The following is a 21,403-nucleotide window of genomic DNA, read 5'->3' as shown; positions in this document are numbered from 1 at the left end:
CTGGCAGTTTGGACTGGTTTAGAAAATAGCAAAACCGGGCGGTCCGGTCTGTGGTCTGGGACCTTTTTTGAGCGGTTTGGACCAAATCGGTCGTCAAATATATATATATATATATATATATATTAGCAAGCCCAACTTTTTTAACTTATGGACTATGGCCCAAATATATCCCTAAGCCCAACATAAAGTATAATATCTAACATAATCAGATCCAGATTAATTGTAGTGGATTTTGTTACTCAATACTCACAGTGGAGTTGTAACTTTGTTAATTTGTTTGTTTTCTAATATGTATTATGTATTTATTTGTTTGGACTTTGGATTGCTTGGATTTTGAACTCAAGTGTAATTGTTACATTTACTTGTTTGGATATTTTGTTTTGTCAAAATGGATATTTAATCTAAAATTATAAATTATATATGTTTTTTAAGTTTAATATTTAAGTCTATCAAAGGCCAAACCGTCTAAACCGGTCAGACCAGACCATCTTTTCGTGGTCTGGTTTGACCGGTCTGGACACTTGATGTCAAACCGCTCGGTTTGAAAATTTTGTAAACTGCCATTATGGTTTGGTTTGTGGTCTGAGGGGTTAAACCGGCCAAACCAGACCACGAACACTCCTAGCATTTCCACAAAGAGCAAGAAGAAACGTGGGAAATAGAGGCAGAGATGAACGTGAAGTATCCACAGCTATACACCAATGGAATTTCGGAGATAGAATTTTGTTAAGGGGAGGTATTGTAATAACCCTCTCTTTTTATGTTATCTTTATAAAATTTTAGGGTAGAGTTTGTAATGTCTCTTGTCCTTCAGGGACTGAGGTTGTAAATAAGGGAGTAAATGAGAGGGAACACTCTCATTTCAGACCATTTGCGATTCACACCTTCTGGTGTGTGTACGTATTTTGGGAGGAACGAAGGAGAAAGTAGTTGATTGAAGTAATCGATACTTACGAGAAGGAGTAGATGGAGGATTCATCTCCTTTAGGTAAGGATCTCACCTTCCAGGCTTAATCTCATCTATTAGTGGAGTTTTTGGTATTTGGGAGATCTAGGGCTCCATTGTATGAACCATGATTGTGTGATCAGTTTATTCATAGTGGTCTATCTTTGAAGGGAGGTTTATTTCTGAATTTTGAGTTTAAATCAATGAAGATTCATGTAGTTGATGCTTGATTGGGTTAATTTTGAATATGTAGTTATAAGGAAGGTGAATTCATGAATTTAATAGAATCATGTTTGATTAGTGATGTTCAGTGATTAGATTTGGGTAAAATATGTATTGGGAAGCTCCCTAGTTTTTAGTACATCATATATGCATGTAAATGATGATTAATTATGTATTGAAATGACGAGAGCAGGCATGGAATTTGAAGATGGTGGTTAATTATTGTTGATCCTCTCTCTCAGTGATTTGATGATAATCCTTTTTATCCTATGCGAAGTATTTATGTCTCTGTCTTTTCAGTTCCAGCGATCTGCACTGAGTCTGTTCAGTGATCGCTGAAGAACTTGTATTGTAAATCCTATCAGCGATACTTCAAGAAGACAACACTCACACCAAAGAACCTTCAGCAAATGTCGAAGACTGAAACTGAAGATTAGAGACTGGCAAATACGTGATCTGAAGCGGTATTCAGTGATTATGAGCATGTCTACATATGTGTGAAGACTACCCAAGCCTCAGCGAATGCTGAAGAGACCTTCAGGTTATTCCAACATTCATCGATCAAATGAAGCTTGCTAAGGACGATTGTTGTTGTCTTGTTCTTATACACACAAAAGACAAACCTATACCTTTTCTAAACGTTAGTACGGTACAGAGCCGATTACTTGACTCTATTACCCACCAACTTTATGAAAGGATGTCTGCTCATGAATAGGCTGTTGTACTATTCACTATAGCAAAGGACAAGCCTTCTCCTTAAGGCTTGACACGCGTTCTAACCCTACCACGTTGCATTAAATGTGCATTTAATACAACATGTATAAATATATGTGTTCTATCTCCATGTAGAGATACTCTCAAAAACCTAAACCTTACTTTGAGCTTTCTTATGCTTAAGTAAAAGAACACACATCTAAGAACAAATACGCTCATCTTCAAGAGCAAGTTAGAATCCCTTTCATTGTATTCTAAACATGTTCTCTCTCAGATAGAACTTACTTTCTTTTATTTCTTTAACATCAAATCTTTTCTTATTTGCTAAGATTAGGTGTGTAAACTTAAGATTGTTTAGATATGTTTTTCTTACCTTATCTAATAGTCTTGTAAAATCTGTATTGATCTTCTCTTATCAATATATATTTTAAATTCGAAAATTTTGTGTTTGTATTCATCCCCCCTCTTTACAAACTGTTATACACATCTTGTAGACCCTAACGGGACCAACAAGTGGTATCAGAGAAGTGTTCTATCTCCTCTAGTTATTTGGTTGTTTTTCTGCATTACTTTATCTTCTTCTGTAGATAATTTTAATGCTTTTAAAATGGCTTTACAAAACACAAATACACACGTTCAAGACAATGGCTCTCTTGCCAAACCTACCGATTCATCCGAGACAACTTTAATCTATGGAAGAATTGGATGTCCCTCTTTCTAGAAGGTGTGGATCCTGAAATTCCACACTATATAGAAAATGTACCATATGTACCATTTGTTATTTCTCCAACTGTTCCTGAAACAGCTACGACTGCCGCGATTCCGGAACGGCAAATTCTAAAGCTCCCTCATCAGTGGAGTGATGAAGACAAGAAGAAAATAGCTATAGACACTCGCGCTAGGTCTATAATAGCTATGTTTCTTCTGGTCTAGGTTTATCACTCAGTATGAAACTCAGGACTTCTAAATCTATGTGGGACACTCTTTGTGTTCAATATGAAGGAACCTCTCAGGTTCAAGAATCTAGGAAGATTAATTTAGTAAGGCAGTATGAAAGTTTTCTCCGTGGAAAGACTGAGATGTTGTCTGAAGTACATTAACATTTTAATTGTCTTCTTATTGATCTTAGGACTGTAGGCAGGGAATATTCCAACTCTGAAACTTTAACAAAGTTTCTGGAAAGTCTTCCTGAATCTTGGGACACCTTTTCCATGTGTCTTAAGATGTCCAGTGACATGTCCTCTCTTTCTCTCTCTACTATCTACGGGATTCTGCTTAATCATGAGCAATCTCGTCAGCTGAAAAGAAATATAGTCAAAGATTCCAGAGAAATGAAAAGCTCTCCATTAGCTTTGATCTTTCAAGATGTTTCAGCTGAAACTCCTTCTTCTTCTTCTTCTTTCTCTTCATCTCTTCCTCCTATTGTAATTATAGAGTTAGACTTTACTAGCTATGAGGATATACCAGAAATGCAGATTTTAATGAATCCCTGGCGCTTTTGACTAAATCTTTTAGGAGATTCACCAACAAGAGCAACCTCTTCAGATCTCCTTTGCTGACCATTAAGGAAAAGCCAAAGTTTGACAAGATAGACAAGGCTTTAACAATCTGCTACAATTGTCACCGTACTGGATATTTTGCAGGTGAATGTAGATCAAAGAAAACTGCGACACCATCTTCCAAAAACCCATCCTCCTTCAAGTCCAGGGATGACAAATATCTGAAACTGAAGGAGAAATATAAGAAGATGAAGAATCACCAGCGAAAGGCCAAAGGTCTTATTGCTGAAGAGCATGATTTGGCTGATTCATCTTCTAATGAGGAAAATACAACCATCATCCTCTTCTCCTGCTCAGGTATGTATCCTGAATGAACCCTCTTCCTCTTCTTCTAGCCTCTCCGTACTAGACACGTTGACGGTGGATCTTTACAATGCCCTCAATGGCAAATCAAAAATAGAAATGCTTAATCTTGATATTCAAGAACAATTGAAGATTTGTCATTCTAAGATCAAGGAGCTGACCAAGGTTGAAGAAAACCTAAAAGATCAGGTCATTGTAAACCAAGCCATCACTGTTGAACAAGAACAGGCTATCGTCGAGCGTAAGCGAGCAATCGTTGAACTCAAGGCTGAGAAGGCTACCATTGAAGGGTGGTGCAAAGCCTCTAAGATCATCAACGTTCAGATCCTGGCCAAGATAACGATTGGTCTAGGATTCTCCTATGATCAGGAAGAACGTGTCACTGACAGGTTCATGCTTAAGTTTGGTACCTTTGTCTCTTCCATTCCTGACAATTATTCCTCTCAGTCCTCTTTTACTAAGAATCATCTTGATGGAACTCCTTTGAGTTCAGGTTGCAAAGACAAAGGTAAATCTATTGTCATAGCACCTCTTCCTAAGAAGTCTAACAAGTTTAATAGATCAAGGTCTATTTTTTCAGCTTGTAAACCTTCTTCTTCAGGGACTAAGAAATCTGAATCCTCTCAGAAATCTAAGTCTCAGCTCAAGGTGAATGCTTCACCTAAGGACTCCAAAGCCTCAATGGTTTCTCCAAGAACTAATAAGAAGGGAATCCTTGGAGTTAGTCCCTCTTCTAATCTGGTACTTCCTGGCCCTAAAGCTACATTTAGCTTTAGGAAGTGTAAACACTGTGGTGAAAATACACATATTGCCAGCAAGTGTCCTTCTGCCGCCAAGGCTGGTCCACCAGCTAAGGGCAAGAAAGTAGCAAACGTTGAGAAATCAACCAAGGCGAAATCCTCCACTAAGGATGCAAAAGCAACCAAAGTGAAGCAATCAACTGAGCCTCTTCCTCAGGCTCAGTGAAGACAACAACTGCTGTTAACTCTTCAACATCAGACGTTGTAATTACAGCCACTGTCTTCATCAGGCTTAGTGAAGACTTCCACTAACTCTATTTTATTAGTGTCAGAGGTTGTTCCTCTCTCTACTCAAACCTCTTCTGGTTTAGTGATGTTGTCTGCTGACGCTGGTTCCTCAGCACCAGTGGATGATGCCTCTAACAGTGTTGGACCCCAATAGCTAGGTACCAAGCGCATTTTTAAATTGTTCCCTTGTGTAGGACATCAAATGCATATGGTATCTCGATAGTGGATGCTCAAGGCATATGATTGGAGACAAATCCCTGCTAATCCATTACAAGGAAGAAAGAGGATCTTCTGTGACCTTTGGAGTGGAAAAGGATATACCAGAGGTTTTGGTATATTAACCAATGGTGCAACCACGTTCAAGTGAGTTGTATATGTTGAAGGACTGAAGCACAACCTCCTGAGCATCAGTCAACTGTGTGACAAATAATACACAGTAAAGTTTTCGAAGAATTCATGTTGCGTCTTTGACAAAGATGATAAGGTTGCCTTGACCTGTTCTCGCCTAGAGAATGTATATATCATCAATATGAATTCTACTACCACTGAGAACAACTGTTTCTTCTCTAAAGCCTCGTCAGACATCAACTGGCTATGGCACAAATGACTCTCTCATCTTAACTTCAAGGCACTCAGTGAGCTGTCTAGAAATGATCTTGTCACTGGTCTTCCTCAACACTCTTTCGCAAAGGAATCTCTTTGCTCAACATGTGAAAAAGGAAAACACACAAGAGCTAACTTTAAGTCAAAGCAAATCTCTTCAGTGACTGCGCCTCTTTTACTACTGCACATGGATCTCTTTGGTCCAGTCAATGTGCAATACATTGCTGGAAAGAAGTTTACACTTGTCATTGTTGATAAGTACTCCAGGTACACATGAGTCTTCTTTCTCAGATCCAAAGATGAAGTACCTGAAGATATCATTTCGTTCATCAAGAAAATAGAAGTACTTAACAACATCAAGGTACGACTTATTAGAAGTGACCATGGTACTGAATTCAAAAACAGTACTATGGATAACTTCTTTGAGAACAGGGAAATTTCTCACAACTTTTCTTCACTGAGAATTCCTCAACAAAATGGGGTCGCTAAAAGGAGAAATCAGACAATCATAGAGACTGTTCGATCAATGCTCAGCGAATAGCATCTCCATACTCAATTCTGGGCTGAAACTGTCAACACCGCTTGTTTCACTCAAAATTGGTTGCTGATCGTAAAGAGGTTCAAGAAGGCAGCTTATGAACTTTTTCATGGAAGAAATCCTTCTATAAGCTTTCTACACATTTTTTGTTGTACTTGTTATATTCTTAACAATCGTGACCAACTTGGAAAGTTCGATCCCAAAGCTGATGAAGGAATCTCTCTTGGATATTCTTCAGTATCCAAAGCCTTCAGAGTATTCAACAAACGAAGACAGACGATAGAAGAAACTATCCATGTCACCTTTGACGAATCTCAATCAAATAATTTAAAACCCATCTTAAATGATGATGATGAATTAGAAACCTGGATGTTCTCTCACTATGGACAACCTGAAGCTTCCTACATTGCTCCTCTCAACACTGAAACCCTTGAAACTGAAGACGATCCACTTATCATTCAAGTTACAGATAGACACTCCAACGCATCTTCTTCAGAGATCCCTGCAGTGCCCATTAGTTGTATTCCTCCTTCCACTTCAGCATCTGAACCTATTTCAATCGCTGAATTTGAGGCTCCTTTAGCAATTGTTCCTATTGCTGAAGAAAATGCAACTGAAGCCTCATTTTTTGTTTCTGAACTTGCTTACTCAGATGATAATCCTCTACCGGCTCAGCGATGGACTAAAGACAATCCAGTTCATCAAATTCTTGGCGATCTAGATGCAGGTATCAAGACTCGTCGTGGTCTAAGTAATATATGTCTCTTTGTCAACTTTCTTTCTTTAGTTGAACCCAAGAAAATCAATGATGCTATCTCAGACCCTAGTTGGGTCCTTGCCATGCAAGAGGAGCTCATTGAGTTTGATAGGAAGAAAGTCTGGTACCTTGTCCCACGTCCTTCTGACAAAATAGTGAAAGGAACCAAATGGGTCTATTGCAACAAGTTGGATGAGGAAGGTGTGGTAACCCGTAACAAGGCTCGACTTGTTGCTTAGGGTTATAGACAAGAAGAAGGGATCGACTATGAAAAAACCTTCGCACCAGTGGCTAGACTCGAAGCTATTCGACTCTTTCTAGCCTTTGCTGCCCATAGAGACTTTAAAGTCTACCAAATGGATGTAAAGAGCGCTTTCCTAAATGGAAAACTTCAAGAGAAAGTTTATGTTGAACAACCTCCAGGGTTTCTTGACCTAAGTATCCAAACCATGTTTATCGTTTTGATAAGGCTCTATATAGGTTAAAATTGGCTCCTCGTGTCTGGTATGTTACCCTTTCCTCTTTTCTCATCTCTAAGAAATTTGTTCGTGGAAAGATTGACCAAACCTTATTTCTTAGGAAAGTTAAGGGTCACATCATTCTAGTCCAAATTTATGTCGATGATATTATATTTGGTTCCACTAATCCCTCTTTGTGTTTTTAGTTCGCTGATCGCATGAGAAAAGAATATCGGATGAGCATGATGGGAGAACTAACCTTCTTTTTAGGTCTCCAGATCAAACAATTAGATAAAGGTATCTTTATTAGTCAGAGTAAGTATGTTCGTGATATGCTGAAGAAGTTTGATTTATCAAAAAGTTCATCTATGAAGACTCCAATGGCTCCTCCACTCTCTCTTAACAAGGATCCAAATGGATAGCCTGTAAACGTAATGGTTTATAGAGGAATGATCGGCTCCATGCTATATCTAACAGCTAGTCGACCAGATATCATGTACTCTACCTGCTTATGTGCACAATATCAATCTGAACCTAAGGAATCCCATATAATTGCTGTAAAACGCATATTCAGATATCTTAAGGGAACTCCTAACATGGGTCTCTAGTACCCTAAAGGTTCATGTTTTGACCTAATATATTATTTGGATAATGATTTTGCAGGTTGCAAAATTGATAGGAAAAGCACCACTGGAGGCTGTCAGCTTCTAAGTGGAAAGTTGGTGAGCTGGACAAGCAAGAAGCAAAACTCAGTGTCCACATCAACCGCTGAAGCTGAATACGTAGCCGCTGGTAGTTGTTGTGCCCAAATTCTTTGGATGAAAAACTAGTTGATGGACTATGATCTTCAGTTTTCAAAAGTTCATATCTATTGTGATAGCACTAGTGCTATTGCAATTGCAAATAACCTTGTATTTCACTCCAAGACCAAACATATAGAGATCATATTATGAATGGTGACATTGAACTTCACTTCGTTCCAACTAATTACCAGCTCACTGACTTTTTCACCAAGTCTTTTGATGAGACAAGATTTAACATCTTGATCAGCGAACTGGGGATGCTAAATACTGAAGAATAATCTTCAGCTATTACCATCATTCAGTAAGTAAAATGATTCAGTGCTCTATCTCTGATACTGAACTTTTGAGTAAATATATCTATTCTCTCTAAGGTATGATTACTTATTCCTTTTCTTAAAAACTTAAAACTATCACTAAAGCTTTCCTTCTTCAGTGATGAAAATGTTTTGAAAGTTTGTTTCAGTGATTCCTTGATCACTGAACATTTATATAAGTATATCTATCTTATACTTATCATTTCTTAAAAATAAAAATGATCACTGAATCTTTCCTATTCAGTGATTCAATTTTTTTAAAGTCAGGATCAGTGATTCTCCTATCACTGACAATGAAATCTTAAAACTATCACTGATTTTCCTCAGTGATCAAAATGTTTTAAAAGGTCTTTTAAGTGTTCCTTTCAACACAAAATGACTCTTCATTTTCTTAAAAATCTTTTCGTTTTTAAAAGAAATAGTTAATGAACCGTCTTTATGACGACATTCCATATTTACAATGCGCAATGTTTTGAGACAAGCAAAAAGGTACTGTCATACGCTACCTCATTAAATGGCATCCAATCATGGATGAGAACGTGCCATTTTTTTCATCATGGCCCCTTTCCTCAACCGTCACCTTTTTCTCTCTCATATCCACTTTTTCTCCTCCTACCTATAAATATGAGACTTCTCTTTCACTTTTCTCTTTACGCTTTCCAAATCAAAGACGAACCTCTATCGATTTTCAAAGCAAGAACTTCTCTCAAATTTCCTTCTAAGACCTTTCTCTCTTCAATCAACTAAGGTCAATATTTCTTTTCTTGTTCTTTTACTCTTATAAGAAATGTGTTTAATCTTTTTAAGAACTTCGTTCTCTTAAAACATTAAACATTAATGATTATAAACTCAACCTCCTACTTGGTTGTAATCACATTTCTTCAAAGCACACTCTACTTGAAAAATCTAAATCTTTCTTCAAGGATTTTTCAAAAGAAGTTTTTCTTGATTCAAAAACTTATATATACACATATCTTGGTTATCTAACAACTGTTTTATCTATTTTCTCTCATTAAAAACAGATGGCTGCCAATAATGTAGGATTCACCATTAATGAAGTGTCCTTCAAGGCTAACAATCATGTTGCCTTGTTGGACATCCCTTCGAACAAGGACTTCTACCAGGAAGCGGCCGACTTCCTCAATTTGTCGTCACTTTCCTTTGCCCTTAACCATGAGCCTGTCATGGTTAAGAAGGCTCTACAGTAGTTCTGGTTCACTGCTGAGGTGGTCAATGTTAAAGACAAGAATGGCCGCCAAGTTGAGTAGATCAACTTCACGTTTAATCGCATGACCGTGAAGTTTGGCGTAAACACCGTGAGGACTGCTCTTTGCCTCCCTAAGCGCCCCTTTGATAGCGAGCCCACAACTGCCGAGATCATCCAATGTCTCGATGCCATTGGCTATCAATGGCCAATGAAGAAGGACTCAAATGCTCCCATGAAGCCCTTATCAAAGATTGAGAAAAATAGGATGTTAGCGATATGGAAATACCTGTTTTCTCACTTCATCCAGTCCATTGGTGGAAAGACTGGACGATAAGATCAGGTCTCCAGGATAGCCCTGATGATTGGCATTCTACGATTCAGTGTCGCAATATAAATTATGATGCGGTCATTTTCGATGACCTGGTGCAAAAGCTGAACAAGCGCCAACGAGAAAAGGTGGTACCCTACACCAGGTGCCTTTCCATGGTCTTTGCTAAGATCTTTAGAGAAAAATACTCCAAGGAAGGAAACCTCCAGGTGTGTAAGCTTGGATCCAGGATTCTGGATCACAAGCTGAGGGATGGAGACGTTGCACTTTCTTCCATAGTGCCCTTCACTCCTCTCCTTAGGTGGTCAAGACAAGGAAACCCCCCCCCCCCACGTCTAGCCCAACCACCAAAACCTCCTCCAAATATCCTTCACAACAACCTCTTGGTTCTCCTCAAAGAGCCAAGAAGGCCAAAAAGGGATAGCCACATCTCTGGCTAACACCTCTCGACAGGTTTCAGCTATTGAAACTAGCCTTAACCCCGAGGCATTTTCAACTAACCTTCCTAGATCTTCAGTAATCTCTCCAATCACTGTCGTATCAGTGGTACCTACCCCAACCGCCTCAGTGACCCAAATCACTGAATGTGTGAATATTAGTGCCGCCACCGCTGAACACCCACGTCTCTTCACAACCGTTTTCTCTTCTCCTCCTTCTTTGGTCTCTACACATGTTGATGACTCATCAGCGAATGTCCTTCCTGATGCTGAAACACACACCACTGGACCTGAGGTTGCTCCTTTCAAGGCTCTTTAGCGTACATATATTCATCCTCTCGAGGACATCTTTGAGCAAGCCAACGACAATCCTTTGGATGTCACTGATGGCCCCTCAGGTATTCCATCCTCCTATCCTTTCATTTCTTCTAATCCTGAGCTTGTATGTGCTCACTCTCCTTCTCTCACAAGTCCTTTAGTGGATGACGCCATTGACGAAGAAGATGATGGGGATTATGACATGCGTCAGATGTCAAGCTTCTTCTCCCAGCCGTCGATACAGTCTTCTACAAGATGACCGAAGTTCATCGAGAGATGCCTCACAAGACCGATCTTGATGCGGACCTCTCAGCTGTCAAAGTTGATGTTCAAGAAGTAAGGAGTCAGCTCTTGACTCTACAAGAGGCTGTTTGAGCCAACACTGTTCTATCCAGCAAGGCTGATGATGCTAAGGCTCAGTCTCTTCAGCAGACGGAGCTTCTTCAGCAGATTCTGGATGCTTTCCGTCAACCTGCTCTAGTGATCCCGCCGTCTTTTTCTTCTGATGACCGTGCTCAGCTCTATGAGACGCGTGAAGCAGCGATAACTCTAGCTAGTGCTCTGTCGCGGCTAGAAGAAATGATGGTTCTCCAGCATCAGCGCGTAGACGAACTCTTTGGCTTATACTCTCATGTTTTAGCCAGAGAGGGGGAGATAAGGTCCAACACTGCTGGACCATCTGTTGCTCCAGCAATCTTTGAAGCTGAAGCTAAAGCTCCTAGAGCTGAAGCTGAAGCTGAGGTTACCCAAGCAATACCAACCTCCGGTGAAGCTGTTATAGTTGAGGAACTTGATGCCATCCCTAGGGATGATGATCTTTCCATCACCTCTGCACCTGTTACTGGTGATGATGATGATGAAGACGAATATGATGATGATGAAGATGACAAACCTGACCTTCCAAACCCCGGCAGTGACTTAGATGGTGATAACGACGACGATGATGAAGATGACTTCACCATCCAGTATCAAAAACCAACAACCGCCACCAAGGGAGTCGCCCTCACGGTTCTGCGTACCAGGGGAGCAAAGGGAAGAAGAGTTCGCTCCATCAACGAACCAGGACCCTAAGTCAAAAGGCAAAGGCATTGCTGAAGAAGGCAACCTGAAGGTATTGTTTAACATTACTCAACCCTTATTTGAAGACTCTACCTCTCAGGTAGTAGTCACTTCCCTTTATCAGCATCAGATTCCATCGACTACCTGTGGTCGACTGGAGTGGGTCTCTGAAAACACTATCTCCAGCTCTTCGACGGACCAGCAGATGGCTCAGCTAAAGGAGTCAGTCGACCAAACTAGAGTAAAAATTCCTCTTCGTACCTTTAGTGGTGGTGAGTTTGACTTCTTTTTAAAAGCTAAAAAACTCAAGGCGTTAAGGGCTGAAGAACAGCTAGAACTTCAGAAGAAGCAGACTAAAGACAGCCTAAAGCTGGCCAAGTCACTAGCTGAAAATATTCTTCCAAAGCAAGTATACAAATAGCCCCAATAACGTCTTTCAAGTAATAAAAGTGGTACAAGTACTAGATATCATCCACATGGATCGTAGTAAAAGTTTAGAAGAAAGTAAGTTAAGGAAATGATTTCAGAGGGTGAATTCGAAGACTTTGATTTGAACAGAGTTAACACAACTAAAAATTACAGAAGATAACAGATAATAAAAGTAAGCTAAAGTGTATGACTTTTCGGGTGAGATGTAAATATTATTTTTAGTCGACCAATGCTGTCAAAATGCTACAACATGAAACCATGCTGACAAATTGCTACAGCAGTCAATCAATAACAACTATTTTCACCAATTATTTTGAAGGTATTCCTCTCGGACTTCACCAATGCACTGATATTATAGCTTTCAACCCATATCTCTATGAGGTATCCAGACCAATGTAAGTGACAAATGGTGTCTTCAAAATATACGGATAAACAAATCTATTTGTTAAATATCACTCTCTCGAGTGGATTCCCATATCATTCAAGTTGACATGTTCTGAATGGCTCATCTCTGAGTCCATTCCACTTTAACACTTTAGAGTGATCAACCCGTCGAGAATTAACAACTTAGAAAATATGGACAACAAATCTCTTTGTTAGCAACTCTCTCAAGTTTACTTCCCATATCATCCAAATTGACGTGCAATCAATGGCTCAGCTTAGAGTCTACGATACTTTAACACTTTATCAACTCGTTAGGAAGTGTCATTGGTTATATAAAACTTGAAATGAAAAAGTAAAACGTCGTTGTTACATGAAAGGGTCTACCGTATTTTGGTTTACAAACTCACCCTTTTCGTCATACACCCAAGCTAATAAAATTAGCTACTCATGACGAAAACTAAATGACAAGAAATATAAATTGCGATAAGTAAAGACATAAAATAAATGCTGAAAGTAAATACGGAATATAAATGACGGAATATAAAAGGTGCGGAAAGCGTAATAAATAAATGACGGAATATAAAATGCGAGTAAGCGTAAATAAATTAAAGACGGAATATAAAATGCGATGATGTAAAGAAAGCCATTAAAGAACTCAAAATGTAACCAAAGGATTAATAATATTAAGAAACTTGTTCTTCAAGTAGCATGCAATCTACTTGAAGAGAGAAACAAGAGAGAATATGGAGTAAGAAGTGAGGTAAGGTGTTGAGGTGTGTGGAATACTCAACCCAACATCCCTTTTTATACTAGGGATTAGATGGGGGCAAAATGGATATTTCACACCTAATTAGTTCAAAATAAAGTAGAAAGTACAATAAAGCAAACTAATATTTAAAAAGAAACTAAATTAGTCTTAACAAACTCCAGCTAATCTGAACATAATACATCTGTTCCACTTTAGAAGCCTTTCAAAGGTCTTCCCATTGTCTTGTCGGTCAACTTCAAGTCTCATCCATCTCTTCTTCTACCATCAGGCCATGCTACCACATTCCCACAGCATCGACCTGCTCCAATCTGTCCAAAATAAGCTCAATTTAGACCAAAATCCACTAAAAACAGGTTCATCATTCTTCTTAGAATAAAAACAGAGAAAAAAGATAAAACGACTCAAAGTTGGGATATAAATATAAAATAACCTATCTAAAAGACAATAAAAAGGTACTTTACGCACTAAATACTTAGTACATATCACACCCCCAAACTTAAACCGTTGCTTGTCCCCAAGCAACCAAAAGACAACTAAAAATGACTCAATTTTGAAAAATTTGCAAGAAAATGCAATAAGTGCATACACATGTTGATTATGCCAGAATGCACTCTATAGTTTTCATAAATCTTAAGTAAGCATGTCCTAATTAACCATTAGCATGAACCATAAGCTAGCTCTATTTGCTCTTTGTTATGCTCAACACATCATATGTCTAAGATCAATAGGGCTTGGAAGAAACTGGTTTACTCTCATTTGGCACATTTTTTCCTCTCTTTGCCTTTTCTCTCCTTTATGCATCAACTTAGAATTTTTTTTCAATTTTTTGGCACTTTTGTGCTCTTTTGTTGAATGCATTTACACCTGCCCCTATGGGACATTTGTGGTGTTTTAGATCTCAAATGTTTCATGTAAGGTTTATGCACTTTGTGCATTTTGATCTCCACATTTGGTACTTTGTGCTCTTTTGCATTGCTTTGATCAATATGACTATGTTGATACCCACCCCCAAACTCAGATTTTTCAATGTCCTCATTGGAAGTGTATAGGGGGCTGTTTATGCAATGGCTACAAGTGGCTAAAATWTTGAGAAAAGAACAAAGGGCCTATATCCTCTCTTAGTTGAGCATATGATGTGGATCAAGATGTGTTCCCAAGCAAAACAAGCTAGTTCTAGTGATACCAAGTGATTATAAAGTGTAGCTAAACTACAAGAATTATTTTGGCTATACAAGCATATGGCAATTATAAACATATGTGTTATTTGCAAGAAAATAAACTAGAAAATGTAAAAGACCATCCCGGACTCAAGAAAATCAAAAAAAGTTGAAATAAAATAAATAAAAGAAGCTAAAGAGGGGATGATAGAACCTGTCCTACTCCATAGGAGTAGGTGAAGTGGAGATGTTGTCCTTCAATCTTTTGCACACCTTCTTCAATCGAGCATTCTCATCAAACAGCCTTGCATTCTCTTCCTTCAAGGCTTTCAGCTTCTTTCCTAGCTTCTTGACTTGAGCACTTGTCTTTGCTTCCAACTCTGCCCTTACCAACTTGATGTCTCCCCTGGTTTTCTTTTCGGCTGCCCTCACTTTTTCAGCCAACTCCCCTTTCAACCTGTCTATCTTGTCAAATAACTCATTTCTTTGTCCCAATAAACTATCCATCAAACTGCTGTTTTGAGCCAGCAGGTCCTGCATCAAACATAGCATATCACTAGCTCCATTCCCTTTTTCCTTCTTCTCCCTCAGCCTAGAAACTGTCTTCATGTAAATCTTCCATTTCTCCCCTTGCTCTTTCACCATTTGATCCTCGCAATACTGAGGAATACCATTTTCTACCAACAGCCGTGTGATCAAACAAGAGAAATACATTTTCCCCCTACTTCTGCCCGAACATGTCCTAATGCTCTTTTCAATCACTCTCCCAAAGTTGATGGACTTACCTGTCACTAAACAATAAAGCAACAACATTCTCTCCACCGATACCGAGCTATCATGTGTGGTGGGAGCGATGGAGTGCCTCAAAAAGTTAATCCACACATTTGCATTGGTCGTAAGATTGTAGGCCTTAAAAGTCCTCAACATGCAGTTAGAGTGCTCATCCCAAACAACCCCTAGTTTCCCTATCTCATCAGCCACCTCTGTCAAATCTTCTATGGTCGCATGTCTCACCATTCTAGAGTAATCTGTCTTTTTAGGGGGGTTTAGGCCATACAGCCGATTGATGGCTTTAGAATTGAAAATGAAGGTCGTCCCCCTAATCAATATCTTGGATGTGTTATTTGCCACCAACTCAGCATAGAACTCTCTAATTAGAGTCAGGTTATAGGAAGTTGGGACCATGCACATATGTTCTATACCATGAGCTTCTACCACCTCTCTTATGAATGCAAATTCCCTAATACTTTGCCTATCAAATCCCTTGTCTGGGAATCCAACCCTGTTTTAGAATCTAACATGCATCTTTTCAACAGCCTTGGAACTAAAACCATTGTGGGGTCTGATCGGCCTTGGAATGGTGGCTGGCCTTTGGGCCATAGCCACCCTTTTCCTCTTAGGTCTGGATGAATGCTGTTGCAATGCTATAGCATCAGTCCCAGAGTTCCTAGGAGACTCAATCACAACCCTTTCAGACCTAGTCTTCTTCCTAGGTGGTTCCTTATTAACTACTGCTTTGGACTTCTTTTTATCACATGCTTTAACCAATCTCCTTTTCTTAGACAACACCTCAACAGGGGGTTCTTCATCCTCTTCCCCAAAAAATTCCTCATTGAGGTTGGGTATGGGGTCATGAGGAGCAACATGAGGCATATCATCCTCTTCATCCATTTCTTGCCTAGAGGCAGTCAAAAGGAGAGGTTTCCTCGGTTTTTCAAATACAATAATGTTCTCCAAACTGCATGCCTCATTTTCCAGAAAAATCTCCCCTGTCTGTGCCTTAGAGGCAAGGTCCTCATCTTCTTCAGAATCAGAAGTGAAGAGACCATCAGGTGTACTATCAGATGAAGAATATACCTTTTGAGAAGTTTCGGGTGTTTCCCTGTTTTCGGTGGTCGGAGATGAAGTTAGGGCTTTCTTTGGAATCGGCACAGTGGATGATTTCACCATTTCTTTTACTTTCTTTAAAGAGTCTGTGAATGGGATAATGGCAGCAGAGGGCACCATTTGAAGAGGAGGCGCGACTATGGGCACTTCTAGCGGAATGGCTTCGACGGTGACTAGAGTGGATGACGGTGGCAGAGACGGTGACGGTGGTGGCGATGGTGAGTCTTCATCAACAAGGACTGTAGATGACTCGCCCTTTTTCTTCTTTGCAATAGGGACTCGCTTTCCCTTTATCGCCGGTTGTCTGCGTGAAGAGACAGGGGCGCGCACAACGGCAGTAGCCACCGACGGTGGCGGGTTAGGCGGTTGTGCCGGCGGTGGTTCGGCTGCACGCGAAGAAGGAGGATCGCGAACCAGGGCTCTCTTTACTCTCGCCATTTTCGAACGTTGGTGAATGAGCGAGAAGCAGTTACTGGACGATCGAGAGAGACAGTTGGAAAATGGGAGGGAAAAGAGAGGAGAAAGTGGGTTTCTTGAAAGACAAAGGGGTTTTCTTACAAAAGATAAGGGTAAAATGGGAAGTAGGTGAGGTACCATGATGTAAGCATTGGGAGCATGCAAAACTTGAGTGTACTTGATGGAGGTCTTCTTTTTCTTTTCAACCAGGATCTTTCAAACACAAGTCACAATAGGGTTTTAATTACTTGACAAGTTGGGGAGATGTGTTTGAAAAGGTGGTAACAAGATGTCTTTTCGAAAACAAAGAGGTACTTTTCCTTACATCTTGTATCACTCTTAGCTGTCCATAAAAGAGATGACCATATTTCTTTAAAAATTAATTTTTAAGAATGACATCATGCATTTTCCACTCAAAATTTTCAGACTTTAAAAATTTCTAAGATTCTGCATTAAAGGCTAGGGTTTTCAGATGCTGCAACAAGACCTCAGGCTTTTCTTGACGATTGACTGGACTGCAAAACACACGACAAATAACGACAATATTAGAAATAACAATAAAACTTATAAAAAACAGAAATTAGAGCAAACATAAATATTTACACACAAACATTTTTGGACTTATAAAAAGTCCAAAAATGTCGAAGCTTTTAGCAAAGGGTAACTAAATTCACAGAGCATAATTCTAGAATTTCTACTGGATCATGAAATAACTTTACTCTTTGACCGTTAACTTTGAACACAGAATTGTCCTCGGGATTGATTAGGTCAACTGCTCTGTGCTGATAAACTTTATAAATGAGGAAAAGTCCAGACCAACGGGACTTGAATTTTCATGGGAACAGTTTTAACCTAGAGTTAAACAAAAGGGCTTTCTGACCAGCTCTCAACTCCCGGTGCTGAATTCTTTTATCATGCCATTTTTTTGTTTTATCATTATAAATCTTGGCATTTTCATAGGACAGATTCTTATGTTCCTCTAATTCATACAGTTGGACTTTCCTTTTGCTGGCAGCCATATCTGGGCGCATATTTAATTCTTTGATGGCCCAATATGCTTTGTGTTCAAGTTCTAAAGGGAGGTGACAAGCCTTACCAAAAACCAGCTTATATGGGGACATACCAATAGGTGTTTTAAAAGCAGTCTGGTATGCCCATAAAGCGTCATCTAACTTGAAAGCCCAATCCTTCCGGTTTGGCTTGACAACCATTTCTAAAATTCCTTTTATTTCACGGTTTGAGAGTTCAGCTAATCCATTAGTTTGCGGGTGGTAGGCATTTGCTATTATATGGTTAATGTTGTACTTTTCAAGAACTCCACTCAACAGGTTATTTACAAAGTGGGTACCCTCATCACTAATTAGTGCTCTTGGGGTACCAAACCTTGTAAAAATTTGTTTTTGAAGAAAATTTAACCACAGTTTTGGCATCATTAGTAACACAAGCCATGGCCTCTACCCACTTAGACACGTAATCAATAGCCACTAGAATGTATTGACAATGATTTGATGGGGGAAATGGTCTCATGAAGTCTATCCCCCATACATCAAACAACTCTACTTCTAATATCCCATTAAGTAGCACTTCATTCCTTTTGGAAATGGAACCACTTCTTTGACACTCATTGCATCTTTGTGCAAAATTATGGGCATCTTTGAAGAGAGTAGGCCAATGAAAACCAGATTGTAATACTTTAGTCGCTGTTCTTTGGCCTCCAAAATGTCCTCCATATGTTGCTTGGTGGAAATGCTGCAGAATTGCTGCCACTTCAGTTTCTGGAATGCACCTTCTTAAAATTTGATTTGTACTGATTTTAAACAGATAAGGGTCATCCCAAAGGTAAGTTTTAGTATCATGGAGAAACTTTTTGAACATATGGCCAAAAATATCAAAAGGTCTAATTCCACAAGCCAAATAGTTTGTTATGTCAGCGAACCATGGTGGCTTTGATTCTAACACTAGAATTCTTTCATCGGGGAATGTTTCAACAATCTCTCCTTCTTCTAGGGTCTCCCTAGGCTTCTCTAATCTTGACAAATGGTCTGCAACTTGGTTTTCTACTCCTTTCATATCCACTATCTCAAGGTCAAACTCTTGCAACAATAAAACACATCTTATTAACCTAGGTTTAGCATTTTTTTTGAAATCAAGTACTTGATGGCAGCATGGTCAGTGTGAACAATGACCTTTGTTCCCATCAAATATGATATGTATCTTTCAAAAGCAAAAACTACAGCTAACAGTTCTTTTTCAGTTGTTGTGTAGTTAAGTTGTGATTCATTAAAGGTCTTACTTGCATAATAAATTGAATGAAAAACTTTTTCCTTTCTTTGACCTAAGACAGCTCCAACAACCCAGTCACTAGCATCACACATGATCTCAAAAGGTTTGTTCCAGTCAGGAGCAACAACTACCGGTGCGGTTACTAAAGCTTTCTTTAGAGTGTTAAATGCATTTCTCCATTCATCCGTAAAATCAAATTTTTGATCATGTTGCAAAAGTAAACACAAAGGTGTTGAGATTTTTGAAAAGTCTTTTATAAATCTTCGGTAAAACCCAGCATGACCCAGAAAACTTCGTATTCCCTTAATAGTAGTTGGTTCAGGTAGTTTTTCAATGATTTCAAGTTTAACTTTGTCTACCTCAACTCCTCTTTTGGAAATTAAATGGACTAAAACAATTCCTTCTTTGACCATGAAATGACATTTTTCCCAGTTGAGAACCAGATCAGTTTCTTCACATCTTTCAAGACTCCTTTTTAAATTTTCCAAACAATTATCAAAAGATGAGCCATAAAATGAAAAATCATCCATAGAGATTTCTATGGATTTTTCAAGCATGTCAGAAAATATGGACATCATGCATCTCTGAAAAGTTGCAGGAGCATTGCAAAGTCCAAATGGCATTCTTCTAAAGGCAAAAGTACCATAGGGACATGTGAAGGTGGTCTTTTCTTGATCCTCAGGTGATATGGCTATTTGGTTATATCTGGAGTATCCATCCAAGAAACAGTAATACTCTTTTCCAGCCAACCTGTCCAACATCTGATCAATAAAAAGTAAGGGAAAAAGGTCCTTTTGAGTGGCTTTGTTTAGCCTACGGTAGTCCATGCATATCCTCCAACCAGACACTGTTCTTATAGGGATAAGTTCATTCTTGTCATTGGTGACAACTGTAAACCCTACCTTCTTTGGGACACACTGGATTGGACTAACCCAAGAACTACCGGCTATTGGAAAAATTATTCCTGCATCTAGTCATTTCAAAATTTCCTTCTTCACTACTTCTTTCATGACCGGGTTCAATCTCCTTTGAGGCTCTATAGATTTGAAGTTCTTTTCATTTAGGATGATCTTATGTTGACAAATAGAATGACTAATCCCCTTAAGGTCAGTAATGGTCCATCCTATGGCTTTGGTGTGCAACTTCAACATATCTACAAGTTTCTTTTCTTGATGTAAATCTAGGGTAGATGATATGATGACAGGTAATTTACCTTCTTCTCCTAGAAATGCATACTTCAAGTGAGATGAGAGTTGTTTTAACTCTAGATCAGGTGGTGAAATTATAGACGGGTAAAATTCTTAGGCTCACTATTGTCCAACAACTCAAATGCTGCAACATCAAATGGGAAATCACCTCTAAATCCTCAACAGTCTCATCACCTATCTCAACACCTTCATCCTCTTCTAACTTACAGGCCTTCCTAGCTTCTTCCTCATAGCATATCGTCTCTATCTCAGTAACTCCTGAGCATTCCTCTAAGTAATCAGGGTACTTTAAGGAATTAAAGACATTGAAAGTGACTTTCTGGTCTTGGAGTCTCATGGTCAGCTCTCCTTTTTGGACATCAATCAAWGTTCCACCAGTGGCTAAGAAAGGTCTTCCTAAGATTATGGGAATATCTTTATCAGCCTCAAAATCCAAGATGATGAAGTCAGCCGGAAAGATGAATTTGTCAACCTGAACTAAGACATCCTCAATCTTACATTTTGGATAAGCAATGTTTCTATTGACCAATTGCAAGGTGACAGTGGTGGGTCTAGCTTCTCCTATGCCTAGGGTATTGAAAACAGACAAGGGCATAAGGTTGATACTAGCTCCTAAATCACACAATGCTTTACCAATCTCCTTTCCACCTATAGAACAAGGAATAGTGAAACTCCCTGGGTCTTTAAGCTTAGGGGGTATTTTGTTGGTTAGAAGCGCAATACATCCCTCAGTAAGAGCTACAGTCTATGTTGGTCCCAAAAGGGTCTACAAGAATACTAAACAGGTTGTAGAAGGGGGGGATGAATACAAACACAACGTTTTCAAATTTAAAATATATATTGATAAAGAAGATCAATACAGATTTTACAAGATTGTTTGCGGAAAGATAAGGTAAAAGAAACCTATCTAAACAATCGTAAGTTACACACAAAGGTTAGCAAATACAAGAAAAGAGATTGCTAAAAGAAAAGATCTTTTACTTTAAGATGAAAGAAGCTTGAAGTAAGAATGAGGGAGGAGAGTGATGCGCGCACACTGCATGGAGAAGAAACACTTCTATAAATACCCAGTGCATTAAATGTCCATTTAATGAAGTATGGTAGGTTATAGAATGCGTGTCAAGCCTTAAGAGGAAGGCTYGTCYTTTGTTACAGAGAATAGTACAAAAGCACTATTCTTGAACAGACATCCTTACCTAAAGATGGTGGACAAAGAGTCGACTAATCGGCTCCGTA

The 21,403-nt window shown here is 39.0% G+C and overlaps 1 protein-coding gene across 1 annotated transcript; it reads right to left on the bottom strand.

The window, feature by feature from the left end:
• Positions 1 to 17,115: 17,115 nt before the first annotated feature.
• LOC112512850 lies at positions 17,116 to 17,887 on the bottom strand. The gene is made up of 2 exons (XM_025118987.1): positions 17,529 to 17,887; positions 17,116 to 17,191 (listed from the first exon to the last, which is right to left on the bottom strand). Exons 1-2 carry the CDS (start codon positions 17,885 to 17,887, stop codon positions 17,116 to 17,118), a joined length of 435 nt encoding a protein of 144 aa, XP_024974755.1.
• Between the last annotated feature and the right edge of the window lie 3,516 nt (positions 17,888 to 21,403).

The sequence above is a fragment of the Cynara cardunculus genome (genome assembly GCF_001531365.2).
Source record: "Cynara cardunculus var. scolymus isolate 2C chromosome LG 5, CcrdV1, whole genome shotgun sequence".
Lineage (NCBI taxonomy): Eukaryota > Viridiplantae > Streptophyta > Magnoliopsida > Asterales > Asteraceae > Cynara > Cynara cardunculus.
This window is presented reverse-complemented; position numbering and strand designations above follow the sequence as displayed.

Excerpts from the sequence above, each read along its gene's own strand:
- LOC112512850 (XM_025118987.1), bottom strand. The coding sequence starts at position 17,887 with ATGGTTGTCAAGCCAAACCGGAAGGATTGGGCTTTCAAGTTAGATGAC. Across the intron at positions 17,192-17,528 it reads GCCCTTTTGTTTAACTCTAG|TCCAGTCAATCGTCAAGAAA; the intron begins GTTAAAACTGTT and ends TGTGTTTTGCAG.